The 16,067-nt window shown below is 38.6% G+C and overlaps 2 protein-coding genes across 3 annotated transcripts; one reads left to right on the top strand and one right to left on the bottom strand.

The window, feature by feature from the left end:
- Window positions 1-266: 266 nt before the first annotated feature.
- On the bottom strand, window positions 267-11,231 carry slc2a10 (solute carrier family 2 member 10). 2 transcript variants are annotated; one of them, XM_034687014.1, is made up of 7 exons: window positions 11,134-11,183; window positions 9,512-9,608; window positions 7,070-7,131; window positions 4,152-5,423; window positions 1,940-2,062; window positions 649-784; window positions 267-564 (listed from the first exon to the last, which is right to left on the bottom strand). In XM_034687014.1, the coding sequence occupies exons 3-7, from the start codon at window positions 7,071-7,073 to the stop codon at window positions 474-476; spliced, it is 1,626 nt and encodes a 541-aa protein (XP_034542905.1). In that variant the 5' UTR covers window positions 7,074-7,131; window positions 9,512-9,608; window positions 11,134-11,183; the 3' UTR covers window positions 267-473. The 2 variants fall into 2 exon arrangements, with proteins under 2 accessions (XP_034542905.1, XP_034542897.1); XM_034687006.1 differs by lacking the exon at window positions 9,512-9,608 and having other exon boundaries at window positions 11,134-11,231.
- A 1,403-nt stretch (window positions 11,232-12,634) lies between these two features.
- Window positions 12,635-15,067, top strand: tp53rk (TP53 regulating kinase). Its single transcript, XM_034684425.1, has 2 exons — window positions 12,635-12,895; window positions 14,462-15,067. The coding sequence occupies exons 1-2, from the start codon at window positions 12,691-12,693 to the stop codon at window positions 14,947-14,949; spliced, it is 693 nt and encodes a 230-aa protein (XP_034540316.1). The 5' UTR covers window positions 12,635-12,690; the 3' UTR covers window positions 14,950-15,067.
- The last annotated feature ends 1,000 nt before the right edge of the window (window positions 15,068-16,067 follow it).

The raw sequence follows: 16,067 nt of genomic DNA, 5'->3' as shown, positions 1-16,067 counted from the left end.
AAAATATTATTTGAAGTTTAAGATATTATGCTTTTTTCTTTGTGACATTTCCATCCATCCTATAAGCTATAACACTGCTCATGAGGGCACACAGTAAAGTGTCTCAATGGTCAGAAAGGTGGGAAACAAATGTGCAGGTAAATATTCAAACCCAATAATTTGAAAGCTAAAATCTTCCCTTTAAAAAGTTTTGTGGTTTTTAGTAACAAAAGGACAGTAAATGATGAAGATGTAACAGAGAGGTTTGTGTTTTTTTAACACAAAGATGTGACTGAACAGAAATCACTTTATTAACATTTCACAAAAATAAATCACATTCATTTCAATATGAAGTAAAACTTACACCTACTTTCAGATGTCAGCTTGAATTTGATGTCAGTAGGGTTACAGTACAGTAGGAAGTTAATCTGTGTATGTCTGGGGTTTGCAAACTGCTTCATATGTGTTTGTTAAATGCTGCAGCTCTGACTGGATCATCCCGAGGAGCTGACCTCACACTGCACTCTTTGATACTTTGCGGAAGTGCTTCTTAAGTTACCACAGCACGCATCATTGTGGTAAAACCTGCAGGACAAGGCCCAGAACAAACACATAAGCTTTTATCACTTGATGCCATCATTTGTATCTTTCGACAAGTACAGATCATACCTGTTTGAACGCAGCTCCCTGTCTATTTCCTCCAGAGTCTTGCCTTTGGTCTCTGGTAGCATGAAGTGGAAGAAGACTGCAGCTACCACAGCGATTACCCCGTACAGGAAAAATATCCCAGACAGACCGATTAAATCTGTTGTGATTAAAAAACAAAATCCAGTTGAGTCTCTGCCAATCCATCAATGCACCATCCGAACAGCTCCTCCTTTTAATACACAACTTACAAGTACTGACATACTTGATTCTGATTGGTCAAAACTCCAAAACAACAGTAATTCATTCTCAATGGCAAAAGTGATGACCTGATCACACACATCGTATCAAATCATTCTGTTGAAATGACTCCGTCACATAAACCTTAGCCTGTTGACACTGTGGCAAAAATGTTTTCACACCTTCGTTTGACTCACAAAAGCAAATGATACCATCAGGAAGAAGACTGATTTGAGGTGTTAGATTAGTAGATAAACAGCATGCTGCAGAAACAGCCTTTGTTTGTATTCCCTACAGCAATGATTCACAGTGAGTGACATGTTGACTGTTAAAAGAAAGCAGGGGGAGATTTTTTTTTAATCATACAACACTTTTTACACATGTACTGAACAAAATCCAGAAAGAGATTACAGGTACCTCTTTGTCCACACTTGTGCGTCAATGTGTCAGTGTCACACAGAAATACTCTGCTGAAACACTTGAGGGCACTGCGGTCTCTCTGATAGTGAGGTCACCTGTTTCCGGCCCCGCTACGATCTCTGTTTACCTTTCCACAGCGATTCAGAGCGTGTTATGTTAATCTACAGCTGATACATGTTGCTGTTTATCATACAGACATGATTACAGGGGAGAATACAGAGGAGATGAAATACACAGCAGATTTGCGGGGATCCCGGAAGTGCTGTAAAAACAGGAAACACAATGCTGCCGAGTGGGCCAATCACAGGGCTTGCGGTCAGCTTCAATTTGATTCGTAGCTATATTTTGGAGGAGGTACACGTTGGCTACGTGTGTAGGACTCTGCATAGGTACAGCGGCTATGCAGTCCTTTGGGCCTATTAATTTGAGGCAGAAATATAAACGAGGCTTTAAAGTTTGTAATCAGACATATTTTTTGAATAACTTTTACAGTAATCAATCCGGTGTAATGAATCACTTTAGACATGTTTCATAATTGTTTCTCTGATCTAGAGTCTTAGTGTGATCATAGCTGACTCACCTGATGAATACTATCAGAACAAAACCCTAATCAATGTTTTTATTTGGCTGAACTTCCCTGACTTTGAGAACTTACCAATAAAATTCAAGAAAGTGAAAGTGACCAGCAGGTTGGCGGCCCAGTTGAAGCAGTTGGTGAATGCAAAGGCCCTCCCTCTGATAGCAGCCGGGAATATTTCACTCAGGAGAAGCCACGTCACTGGAGGAGGAAGAAGAAAGACAAAAACAACATGTTATTTCCTTCTGCAATACACATCAAGAAAAAAAAGATGTTGACTGATATGGCTGCAGATACAATGTATTTCAAATGAATGGAAGCTGGAATAAAATTAGACTTTCTCTGTTTGGATTTTGCACAGATACATCAATATGACGCTTCAAAGAAACAAAAGAAGCTTCTTTCTTTAAGAATATATACCCTATCTAAGCATGTAACACCAGGTATCATAAATATACATGCTTAATACACGGCTGCATTCGCTGCTTGATTCTGATAGGTCCTTAAACAGCAACATTTCATAAAAGTCTGTTATTTCTAGATAGCAGACTGCTGCTACAAAGAACAGACCGCCGCTATGATGGGGGTCTAACCACGGATCCTGGAGGGGCTAACTGTGATCATGTCGATTTGTTAAAAGATGTCCGGGACATTGGTTGTTTTTTGTTCATGGTGGGAAAACCACACTAAAAAACATAAACTTTTGGCTTTGAGAGATAAGTCTACAAAAGTGAAGACAGTGCATGAAGTAAAAACTCATCAGAGCACGGTGCGGGATCCTGAAGTGTATGAGGACTGATACAATGAGATCGTGGCAGCATCTTCTCCTGATCAGCTAAATATATCATTCATTTTGAACAGGCCGGGTTTAACTGTTGCGTCTTATTTTAGCTTTGTCTTGTTTTTTCTCAAACATGTGTGATCCCTTTTTTGTGTCCAATCTGACCTGAGGAGAACAGTATTTTGCTCCAATGTGTTCTGAGAATCGTGACTCCTTTTTTGGTCACTGTTGTTGTTTTTTTTGTTATTGTGAATTTTATTGTGTGAAACAAATCAGTGTCAACATGTAAAACTGTGTTATCTTTTTTTTGGATAGATGACTACTCACACAAACTGTAGACTTTTGTTCTTTTTAAACTAATGACCAAAGTAAAAAAATTTACACATTCATTCATTCTTTGGTACTGACGATAAACTGAATTTTGAATAAATGGAAAAAGAAATGCCATTGATGCTGTTGGTGACAAGGTGAAGAAACTCAATCAGGTGTTGCACTGATTCATGTGTTCCTGTTCACATTGTTTTACCTGAAGATCAGCGAAAGGCTGTTTACTTTGAGTCATAACAGCAAAGTAAGCTTCTTTTAAGACGGCTACAGAGTTACACGTTACTAAGGTTGCAGCTTATACAGGGAGTGTTCTGGACTATTTTCAGCAATAGAGATTTAAGCATTTTTAAATCAATTAAATTTATGCATCAATATAAGGTGTAAAATGATAAATATCTTTATTAACCCCCCTGTTATGTTCAGGGTCAGATTGACCCATTTCACAGTTAAATTATTATTTTTTAAATCGTTAAAAGTACTTTTTCGGTATGAAACTTCTTCTGCTTGGCTTAATTAACTTAATCAACATATAAAATAAAAATGGTTAATTTAACATATTTGCAACCCCTCCTGCATGTTTATATTACATAGATACGGTTCGTGGGTCAACTTGACCCGGCAGTCAACATGGAGGCTAAAAGGGGTCAAAGAAGTGACAAATACTCATTGTTTCTTTGCAACTGGGTGACATATTTCACCCCAATCACAACACACACTTGAAAAACAAGTGAGTTATCCTCATTGAACCATGATCTGTGAGAATTAAAGAACACCATTGCACTAAATATTGATTAAAATGGTTAGTAATGGAGTTCAATAATGAGATTTAAAAAAATTGTATTGGGATTTTTTGGGTTCTGACACTTTTGGATGATTAAATATGCCCCGGGTCAAGTTGACCCAGGAACATTATTGCTGTTCCTGAGAAACGAACATAACGGGAGGGTTAAGTAACCCTGTAATAAGCAGGATAATGTGTAGTGAGCAGGTTTTTATAGCAGGGTAACCCCTCAGGGAAAAGATCACTCTGCTAACTAACCATTCTCCTGCTTACATCACATTATCCCTCACTTATAGTATGGCTTTATCAATTGCATATTGATATCTATCATTTTGAAAATGAGTAATAGCTAACTTTTCATCTTCCTAAGCTTAAGAAACAGTTTGAGTGAAAGTACGAACTTGGTCCAAATCCAGTAGAGTATGCAGTGACCACAGCCATCATACACAGGAGAATGATCCAGTTCACCACTTGGTTATTGACATGACGTGAAGATTTCAGAGAGTCTGTTACAGTCTGTCCGACTTGATCGAGCCCATCCTCAGTTTGTGTTCTGTTAAAGAGAAGTCTCTGGTCTTCATTGAAAGGTGGTTCAGTAGCTGACTGGTTCAAAAGAGACAGACGAGGCAGATCTGTTATGTTAGCACTGAAGTCCTCAGACTCACAAGGCCTCTTCGCATCCTGGATCATGGACTGTCCGCTCAGGAGCCCAATGGTTATCAGACACAGCGCCATGACAGAGCATCCACTGATGAGCAGAGGTCTCCTGCCCACCCTGTCCGAGACCACCATGGAGGACAGGGTGGCAATCACTTTGACTAACCCCAGCACCACAGACGCCAGCACTGCAGAGGAATCGCTATGAAACCCAACGGAGTGGAAGATGGTGGAGGCGTATAACAGCACGTTGGGCTGGCCCGTGAACTGCTGAAAGAGCACCAGACCAAGACCGATCACAGTCCGAGTCCTCATGTTGTCTTTGCGCTGGAAAAGGTACACACTGCTGTACTGAATCGTTTTGTTCTCAATGCTTTTTGAGTCTTCTGATTCATGGCTTTCGCTTGAGCTTATGAGGTCTCTTTCGGTTTGAGAGCAGTCTCTTCTGTATTTGGACTTTTTAGTGCTTGATGGAAGAAATATGACACAGACCAGCTGAATCAAAGTGGGTGCTATGGCTAATCCAAACATCCACTTCCACCCTCTTGTTAAGTCAGACAGTAAGTAGTTGATGGCGTATGCTGCCAGAATCCCCACCGTGACTCCAGCTTCGTACAGTGTTACCAGGAAGCCCCTGCGTTCTGGGGTAACCATTTCAGACACAAAGATGCAGCAGGACATGGAGGATAAGCACATGGCGAAGCCCACTGTGATCCGGCCCACTACTAGTGCAGCGTAGGAGCTGATGAGCAGGACCAGGCTGCCGGCCAGGATCAGGATGTTGCTGAAGATGATGGACTTCCTGCGGCCCTGATTGTCGATCATACTGCCGCCCACAATGGAGGCCAGCAGGGCTCCTATTAACAAGGAGCTGACCAGAGCCTCCTGCCTAACACATGACAGCCTGAAATCCACTTTGAGCTGTAGCAAGGCCCCAGAGATGATGCCCATTTCATAACCAAAGACCAGGCCGCCCAGTGTGGACACAGCACTGGCCAACAGGAGGACCACATTAGCTGAAAGGAAACAAAGAAAGGTGGTTTTAGGAAAAGCATCAAAGCATGAGTCTTAAATTACACCAAACATGATATTTATGGAGAATTAAAGAGCTTTCTTTGTAAATGCTTGAACAATACATGGTTCACCTTCTCATCTGGATCTAAAGCTGTAATGTCCACAATCAAGGCTAAACAAAGGGAACACTAGCTGTCCACTACAAAAATGTCCAGCTGCACAAAAACCCATTACACTCAGTTTTTAATTCAATTATTCAGTTTCACAAAGGAATAAAGGTGGGAACATTTTAGAGCTTGTCTGCTGCAAGAGTTGTAGTTTTTATTCATTAATCCAGGCCAAATGCAACATCCTACTCAAGTGTTAATGTTTCAGTGATATCTATCTAACATCCTTTAGAGGCCACTCTGTACCTTCACCTGGGTAAAATGTTTTAGAATAAGAGACTATAAGAGAGCACTCATGACTGCAGTTGTTAGATTTGTGACCCCAGTGACACAGCAGTGAGATACAGCGACTGTATGAGAGCCACAGTGTTAGAGCAGGTTTTCAGTATACTTTTCTAATTATCATCAAGATATCTCATAAGATTTAATATAAGCCAAACTGACCCGACAAGTCCAGATTTAAATCTCATTTCAAGACATAACGAGCACAAAAAGGAGGACTTAATTGATTGTAATCCAGCCAGCAAAGTTGTCCTGAGAAGTTTCTATGATAAAATACATATATTCCCATTTCTACACACTGTATCTTTAAATGGGGGGAGATACTCTGATATTAATGAGGCTTTAAAAGGTTTGAGGTTTGGTGGTGAACACCTGGTTGGGGTTTAAACTAGGAGGAAAGGTTAGAATAAGATAGAATAGAATAGAATATATGTTTATTGTCATTGTACAACGTTTATCAGTGCAAAAGATGATCAATCAATCAATCAATCAATCAATCAATCAATCAATCAATCAATCAATCAATCAATCAATCAATCAATCAATCAATCAATCAATCAATCAATCAATCAATCTTTTCCTGAAGTACTGAGGTTTATTATCAACATGAAAAACATGAATGGCAGCACACAGATCAAACACTGTTCTTCATACTCTACAGAACTGATTTAAAAAGTGAATGCAGTTTATATGTACATTGTACCAGGCTCGTCCAGTGCATCTAATCTCAGAGAGGTTACACATCAGTTTTGATATCTCATTCATTGTATTCAGTTTCCAAATGAAGGATACATGTTTGTCTTCAGCTGTTGTGCAGCTGTGCATCTCATTAACCTGGAGCTCTCTCATGTTCAGGGTCGACTGACAGAAATGCAAATGAAATGAATCCAAACAAACGCTGTTGAAGCTCAGTGCTTATTAAAAAATCCTCAGACTACTGACCACAGAGACCGGCCACATGAAAAACTGACAGTACATTTTTTTAGACTATAGGTTAATTTTTTAAAATACTTTTACTGTTTAAAGCTGTCTTTGATGTTTTTAATGCTTGCTGGGCTTCATGGATTCAAACAATACAAGAAGATCTAATGCCTTTCATCCATCTGTTTCCTACTTTTATAACATCAGAGTAACAGTAAACACTCTGACCTGCAGGATGATATTTCTATAACTGATGGAGTAATTTATTTCAAACTCACCCATTGTCCTTTTTCTTCTTCTAAGTGCACATTTTAGTCAGACTCTTCTCAGACAACATCCTCTGTGAAAAAAGAAAAAAAGAATCAGATCTCTTTCTGGAGACCCTGCAGCGCTCTCCTGGTCTCTGGTCTCCTCTGTGAGTCCTGCTCAGAGAAAGACAAGGGAGTCCAGAAGAGCCTGTTGCAGCCCCGTCTCCCTGACGACCGATCTGTTGACCGTCATGATTTCATTAGGGAGTCCACTTCAGATTGGATCAACAAAACACAAAAGAGCTGTGTGGCCAACAGTGAGCCTGCTGCAAGTCTTTTATAAACACCACAAATCCCATCACCTGATAATAACACAGCAGTGAGGAATCTGGAGCATGGCTCTGACTGGACAGAGGGAGGACTCTGCAGCCATGTGATGAAAAATCAACATCTCAGGTCAGGTTGGAGAGATTAATGAGTCATTAGAAATGGTCTGGGAGGAATTAGAAACAGGTTAATTCAACAACACACACCTGATTACTTTGTTTGGTTTAGTTCTGAGTGAACTCATGAGGGGTTTAACCCAGTTTGGACTTTTAATGCTCAAAAAAATCTATGGACAAACTTCATCATACTCCTAAAAAACTCTAAGACTGCTGACACCAGGGATAAAAACAAATGACAGCTATCGCAGCAAAGTGCTGACTAATCTTCTTCACATAACAGGTTATGTAAAGAATGTCCTCCAGAGAAAAATTGCATTATAAAATCATTATTTACTTTAGGAAATAAAAGGTCAAGCTCAACATCTAACCCGTAAATGCTGTGTAAAAGGACATTTATGAAAATCTGCATCTGTTTCATCTTTGTGTAGACTTCCTCCTAAATATAGTTTGTTATTTTAAAATACAACCCCTGATAGATATAAATAATTTAGTAACTTTTTGAAAAAAACACAGCTTTGAGTCTTTCTGACTGAGGTCCTTTGAACCCTGACACCTTGAGCACAACCAAGAGGAGACTGTGATGTACCGAGATGTAAAACCAAATTAAGCCAAATAGTAGTGTGTGTCAGAGGCACACAGTCCTGGAACAAACTACCGGCTCACATTAGGGGGCTTGAGAACTACGGTACCTTTAAAAAAAGACTTAATTGGTTGAAAACAAACCAGTCATGTACACATGAATAATCTGTTTCCTCATTTGATGCCCATTCCCGCGGGCTTTGGCCTCACCTTCCATCCTGTTTTTATAATGTCCCAAAAGTTTACGTTTTGTATGTTTGTGTAGTGTTCTATTAGCTTACTTCTGACATCCTGTAATTTTAAATGTTGTTATTTTATGTTTTATGTAAGTACCTGCCTTAGGACTACGGATGAAATTGAGCTATTGTGCTAATTCCGGCATATTTAAATTGAGGAATACTGTTGAAATGTTGATTAATGTGCATTGTCCTAATCAAATAAACTCATATTAAATTAAAGCTGGGGTTGGTAGTCAGATTTAGATGCACTTTTTGATATACTGGTTAGAATGATCTTTATGTCCCGATGGCAATCAATACATAATGTGTTCTTAAAAAAAGAGCCAAAAGAAGCTGCTATCTACAGCCGGAGTAAACCTGGGGAAAACACCAACCAATCCCTGCCATCAGGAGTCACATTATGAAACCAACCAAATCCCGTCCTGCCGTTCTGCCGTTCTGCCGTTTGTTTGTGTTTTTAACTTTCACTATGAGAATGTTTTGCTGTTTTCGCTGAGTGAGACATGAGTTGACGTAGTGCAAGACACAAATGATGTGCTGAGGAGCGGTTTTGAATCAGTCACGATCATATGGTCACAAATCAGCGGCGCTCGTGCATTGAGCGTAGTTTTTGAGGAGCTCCGAGGGGAGGGGGGGAGGGGTTAGATGGAGTCCTGAGGGTATGCTAGATTCAAATTCAAGTTAGTTTTCCGTGGCTACCAACCCTAGCTTTAAATTGATATTTTACCCCTTTTAGGACCTGTGGAGGACTGGAGTCAAACCCAGCTGTGATTGGGTGAGACGCGAAGACACAGCCAGGACTGGTCATGAGTCAATCACAAAGCTAACAAACAGAGACGAAAACACAGTCACAGTCACACCTACAGTCAAACTATAGTCTGTGATGAACGGTCTTTGGACTGTAGGAGTAAGCCAGGGACCAGGAGTGAACCTACACATTCACAGGGAGACACATAGACAGGGATCCCAGCTGGGGATCAAATCAGGAACCCACTTTAACAGTCCACATGTCAAAGTGTCCTCATGCAAGACACTGAACACTTAAGTTCCTCTCAGTGGCGTATGAAAGCCTGACTTTGGACCTAGTTTGGCCAAGCTCCAAAATTCCCAACATCCAAACCAACCATTATACAACCCAACAGTTTCTTTTGTCCGCATCTCTGATAAACACACAGTAAGGCTGTTATTCAAGTCTGTGCAGTATTCACCTTAAAGAGAACTTTAAGATCTGTCTCAGTTTCCTCATATCTTTGTCCTCATGGTTGTGAAAGACTGGAATGACATTCTTGAGTTCAGTGAGGCTTCCTATTCGGATAAAACAAACATGCTTACAGATTTTTCACTCAGAGTTTCAGCACACGTGATGGAGAAGTCATTTAAATGGATTGAAGGGCAGCTAAAAGGTGAAACTGAGCCAACACTATTGACACACTTGAAGATTAAGCTCCAGATTAAGATAGTATATGAAACTTAAACTGAGATTTTTTTTTTGCTTGTGCAATTTATTCATTTATTTCAATTTTAAATTGATCTTAAATCAATAACATGTCATCAAATAATAGAAAAGACACCTTTTCCAATTTTCTAAAGCCCAACTTTCTGGTTGCTAGAAGATATTTACTTCAAATTCATACGGGCAAAACAAAAAACACACATATCATCCTATGTGATTATTACTAGCTAAATTACCTGAGTTGTTAATCACTATCTATCAGTCAACATATTTTCATGTGCCAGTCCCCCAGGTAAAATCCCTTTAAATATCTACTAAATTCAAATGGTATTTAATAAGCACTTGAAACAGGCTTTATAAAAAACGTGTCAATATGACACAAATATTGGGTCAGTTCTCACAACAAAGCCCTTCTGTTTTATGTTATTAAGAATATAATCTGCTTATTCATGATGGAGAAAACATTAAGATGCTTTTCTCCAAATAAAGGATCAATATAACAATGAACCAGCTTACTAATACTAGGCCACTTGAGTAAAGCTATTAACCTACTGTACTGTCCTCGAAACTGGGGTAATATTTGAAACGTTTATTTTAATGTGGTTATCTCGACATTTTGATGCAACTGTCTTTTGTCAGCTTGTTTTTATTTACTTGTGACTCTGGTTTTGACAGGTGCACTTTAAATATCATCATCGTTATTACCATGACAGTATTATCAGAAAACGTACCAGTAACAAGTGAAACTAATTGTGCAGCTGAGTAATCTCTAAAAGTGTCATTAAATGGACATCTTCTTAAAGATGGATTGACTTGTAACCATTGTTTGAGATTTTGAGGCAGGTCAAGGAAGAGGTACCAGCTTTGCAACACCTTGTTTTTGACTTTTTAAGTGTTTCTTATAAAATGATTAACCTGTGATTTAACTGGTTATTGTTGTCAGATAAATAAGGGGAAATTAAAGTAAACAATTTCCTCTCAATGATCGTGCACTACGCGTCTTGCACACTGACATAAACATACTAACAAGACTGTATAAACACGTGTATACAGTAAAGCCGACAGTACAGCACTTTGTCTCAGTAATTTCCTACTTTGTATTGTGAGAACAAACAAACAATCTGACTCTGGAGTGCATCTTAATTTAAAGCCTTCCTTGTCGCCTCCCCATAGTAGTAACAGCTTTTGAAGCGGTCAGTCGATCCGTTATTCACCGTCACTGTCTGTCTGTCTGTCTCTCTATCTGTCTGTCTGCGTGTCCAGGAATGTACGCTGGGACACATTACCTTGTCTCTATCATTAAGAGCACTACAGACACTTTAATCCGACTTTTGATGTTGCTGAATATGAGACAGAAGGGGTAGAGAATGAACTGACCGTATAAGCTGCCGAGAGATGCTCCTGGAGAAACTTGTGTACCTTCAGGAAGTTTGGGCTCAGCTACGTGGCAACGGCGTCAAGTTACAGGGAGGGATGCAGGCTGAGTATAGACGCCAGAGGTCGACACATCTATCCCAAAGTCACAGCACAGAAATATTTTTTAAACGTTGAATTTGCATTTAAATGACCAAAAAACATAACATGAAAAAAGTAAAATGATGATTAAAAAAAACAGTAGGCTATAATAAAGTCTTCCTTAAATGTATTGTCATTCATCCTGTATTTTATCAGGAATGATCCACTGTTGCAGAGCTCTCTTTATTATGGACGCCCTGGAGCAATTCAAAAACTCAACTCAACTCAAATCATCTTTATTTATATAGCACCTTTCATACATATAAACATGCAGCCCAAAGTGCTTCACAAAATAACAGAGACAGAAAACAACAGCAATGGTAAAATTAAAAAAAGCATTATTGTAAATAAAATACTGAAAAATAAGTTAAAATAAAATTAACACAGTAAAATTAATTAAATGAGAAAGAGTGGGGGAAAAAAAGTTAAAATAAGGTAGCGTTGACAAGATTAGTTGAATACAAGGAATAAAATAGATAAATAAATAATTAAATAAGATAAATTAAAGTTAAAGCAATGATTAAAATAACAATAATGTAAATACAACAAATCATATACAAAAACACATTTTCAAAGAATATTAAACAATGTCTTAGGTTGCTTACTTACAGGCAAATTCCTAGCCATGTGTTCTACTTATTGAGTATACATTTAGACTTGTGCGAGAAATATTGTAGGGTAGACAAGATTTGTTTGATAAAATTTAAGAACCAAACAGTCTTAAATTAGTTTAGAATTAGCTTAACCTCAACCAGCATCGACATTACAACATGAAATATTGATGCTGCAAACAAATATATTACATCTGCAAACTGACCCTTTTAATGTTTTGTTTTCTACATTTACAAAAAATGTCCCGTTATCACAAGAGAATATACTTTGTAATTCAATAATAATGAGACAAATTATTTGTTATAATCAGGAAAAACTGTCTTGTATTGAGATAGCAAAAAAATAAGAAATGAACTTGAGAAAACAGTTAAAATTCCCTCATCATTACCGGTAAACAGAGTAAATTTAAATACCCGTCTCTGGCTTCCATATAACGCAAGAGTTTATCCATTTTCATTGAAACATTTTTTATTTTACATTTTTTTTTTTTTTGTAATATATATATTTTCTTTAAATTCTATTGTAGTCATTTAAACATTGGAAAATACAGGTGACATATAATTTTAATAAACTTACTCTATTATTTATCTACGGTGTAATAAAGGTAGCTGTCTTATGAAGTAAATTTGAGTTTTTTTCTTATCACCCCCATGAAAATAAAGGAAACCTGAGTGTGTGTTTATCACATAGACTGTAAAAAAATATTTATCAGAGATGACCGCTAGGTGGCAGCAGTCCACAAACTCCTCACAGGAAGCACCGTGACGTTAGAAGAAGGCGGAAGTAAACACGGCTCAGGAGGACAGCATGACGGTCCCGGAGCTCCTCAGCAGAGCAGAGTTACTAAAACAAGGAGCAGAGGCGAGGGTGTACCGAGCAGTGTTCCTGGGGAAGCCTACGATCGTTAAAGAACGGTTCCCGAAACGGTACAGACACCCGGTCCTGGACGAGAAGCTGACCCACCGGAGGACCGTGCAGGAGGTCCGGTCTATACTGCGCTGCCGCAGAGCAGGCGAGTGACAGCGGACAGCCGCCTGTGTTCATTACAGACAGCTGGAGGAAGTTTCATCAGATTCATATGTTATGTTTTGGATTTTGCATCTAAAATTACATTTCTCAAGTAACATAACATACTGACTCTGACTCTACACTGCTAACTAAAACTAAAAGATACATTACAACCCGCCCCCTTGACTCTGCCTCCGAATACATTTCAAAATGTGTCATATTCTCAACTCAACACATTTTTATTTATACAGCACCTTTCATACATTCAAGCATGCAGCTCAAAGTGCTTCACAAAAGAACAGACAGAAAACAGAGATAAGTGAAAATATACAAGACTAAAACAAGATAGAGGAGTGCGATTGGAAATACTTAAAAAAAAAAAAAATAATAAAATCAATCAATAAAAAAAGACAAATTCAAATAAATAAGAAGGCAAGGCAGCTTTATTTGTATAGCGCATTTCATACACAAGGGCAACTCAATGTGCTTTACATTAAAACATTAAAAGCATTGGAAACATTCAGACAAGCATAAAAGAGCACAATTAAAATGACAAATATAATAAAACAAAGACAATAAAAAGATCATTAGAAATATATTAAAATTAAATTTGAAAATTTGCATATAAAGCAAGTTAAAATAAGCTAAGATAGGAAGGCAGTGGGAAAAAAAGTCTTAGTCTTTGATTTAAAAGAGGTGAGAGTTGGAGCAGACCTACAGCTTTCAGGGAGTTTGTTCCAGATATGTGGAACGGAAAATTCCACCATTGAAAAGGTCCACAATGAGAGTGGACAACGAGTCCTCCTAAGAAATGTCTGTATTTGTGACCTGATATATTATGGTGAAAAAATCTAAGAGTATTAAAATAAGAAAAGATAACATTTCAAGTGTTTTGTTGTCAGAATGAAACAGAAAACGATTTATCTTAGGAATTATCTTCAATAATACAAGCAGGATAAAGTTTTCCACACTGATAAATGACGAGATGCCAAGTTTAATAATATCACAACCATAAGTCTGTCTTCCTGTCTCTCACAGGATATGATCAATAACACAGATACACTTAATCTGAATAAATCAGTTTCATGCTGAAATCAGTGACTCGTGCTTTTAGCAAACACATGATTTCAGATGATTTTCTGCTTGCTTAGCGGTCACTACTGTATTACAATTGATTTAATGATGATCATTTTTTAACCTTGATTTTTAGAGGATAAATTGAGCTCAGTTCCACAGTGACATATTCCCTGCATGGTTCCCTTTTTCTCTGTCTCTGATTACATTACCTTTTCTTTACTGGCAGCTCAAACAGCGCTCTGCTATGAGAAGTGTCAGTATAGTAAGGCATGTACTTAACATGTAAGCAGAAAACTGCTGACTAACAGGTGGTTGTCGTCAGTTTTATCATCATAAAGAGATTGTTATATCTCCTGAACCTTGTTGGTTTTTGTCTTTTCATGACTCTTTTGATAATAAGAAAATCTAGCCACACATGCCTCTTATCCTTATAAACATAGAGATACAGGTGTACTGTATGTGACGTCTCATCTCCTTCCCTTTTCCCTGTCAGGTATAGCTACCCCTGCTGTCTATTTTGTGGACTACACCACACACTGTATCTTCCTGGAGGAAATCGTTGGATCCCTGACTGTGCGTGACCACATAGCATCCGCTCAGCAGTCTGGTTCCTGCACAGGGCCGGAGCTGGAGCCGCTGGCTAAACAGATCGGTCAGATCCTGGCCAAAATGCACGATGAGGACGTCGTTCACGGAGACCTGACCACCTCGAACATGCTGCTGAGACGTGCACCGAGGGAGGGGGAGTCTGACTTAGTCCTTATTGACTTTGGTCTGAGTTACATCTCTGCTCTGCCAGAGGATAAGGGGGTGGACTTGTATGTGTTGGAGAAGGCGTTCCTTAGTACCCACCCTAACACAGAGGCGCTGTTTGAGAAGCTCCTGAAGAGCTACGCTGCGTCATCCAAGAAGTCTGCAGCAGTCATCAAAAAGCTGGACGAGGTTCGGCTGAGAGGGAGAAAGAGGTCGATGGTGGGATGATAAACAATTTTGTAAACAATCAAAACATGATTCATTGACAAAGATATTATTTGTCCAACTAAAGGATGTTGTATTTAAAGAAACATCTTCAAATAAAGAAATATTTTGCGATAATTAATGTCAACTTTGTTCTGACTTTATATGTGCAAATATAATTCATGCAGAGCAGACACCATGTTGGTTGAGGCACTCTCAGGCCTCCTCACACCTGTCACTGCAGATGTGAGGAGGAGGCATGTTCTAATTACTGAGGAACTAGATAGTACAGCAAATACACATGGCTAGTGCTTTTCAGGTTAACAGATGACCAGATATCAAGAATTGAATTTAGTTGAAGTGTAAATATTACAATATAACTACTTTCTCTGCTGAAAAATAACTGCACATATCCTCTATGTCTGCTCTAACCTCAGGTCAGTAGACATGTTGCACCCACAAATTGTAATTTCTTAGTGGGACGTACCTTCTCTAATCTCATTACTGTTATTGAAATGTATTCACTGTACACAACGAACGTGAGTTCAGTCCCATGAAACAAAGAGTTTGATACTTTGTTGATCAGCTTTCAAAGACTGGTTCAAATGGATTAAGACATCCTATAAAGTCATTATACACAATTCATGGCAGAAAGTCGGCTACACGAAAGAACGCTTCTACATCTCTGACATGGTTAACGTCTTGCAGAAAGTTCAATACATTTATAATGCTCTGAAAAAGTTGCACCTTTACTTACAGTGAAGTTTAAAGCAAACAGTGATGACCTCAGGAAGCTGCTGCTAATGATGAGTTCCCTCTTTGTCATTTATGAATACATAAAAAAGACAGAAGTAAGTTTAAGAGTTTCTCCCATCCTTAGGTTTATGCTAAGCTAACAGCTTTTACCACAAGTTCTCCCTGTAAGCATTCCCTGACACTTTCAGTGGTTTTAAAGAGAAACCTACATTTTTTATTTGGCCACAGGAAACCTTTATGAAACCTGTTATTCATAGTTAAAGAAGCCGTCTGCATGAAGAAGAAGTTAGGGTCTCTATCGTAAGAGGTAGCCATCTTAGCTAGGTTTTTAAATAACAATGTTCCCTCTGTATCTGCACAGACAATCAGCATGAAAACACTATACA

This window comes from Notolabrus celidotus, chromosome 1, assembly GCF_009762535.1.
Source record: "Notolabrus celidotus isolate fNotCel1 chromosome 1, fNotCel1.pri, whole genome shotgun sequence".
Taxonomy (NCBI): Eukaryota; Metazoa; Chordata; class Actinopteri; order Labriformes; family Labridae; genus Notolabrus; species Notolabrus celidotus.
The sequence above is the reverse complement of the archived record's forward strand: the minus strand, read 5'-3'. Positions and strand labels throughout refer to the sequence as shown.

Coding starts and splice junctions, on each gene's coding strand:
- slc2a10 (XM_034687006.1), bottom strand. Junction 2,063..4,151: donor CTCTACTGGATTTGGACCAA/GTTCGTACTTTC, acceptor TTCCTCCTCCAG/TGACGTGGCTTCTCCTGAGT. Junction 785..1,939: donor CACTTTCTTGAATTTTATTG/GTAAGTTCTCAA, acceptor TAATCACAACAG/ATTTAATCGGTCTGTCTGGG.
- tp53rk (XM_034684425.1), top strand. CDS start 12,691: ATGACGGTCCCGGAGCTCCTCAGCAGAGCAGAGTTACTAAAACAAGGA. Junction 12,896..14,461: donor ACTGCGCTGCCGCAGAGCAG/GCGAGTGACAGC, acceptor TTTCCCTGTCAG/GTATAGCTACCCCTGCTGTC.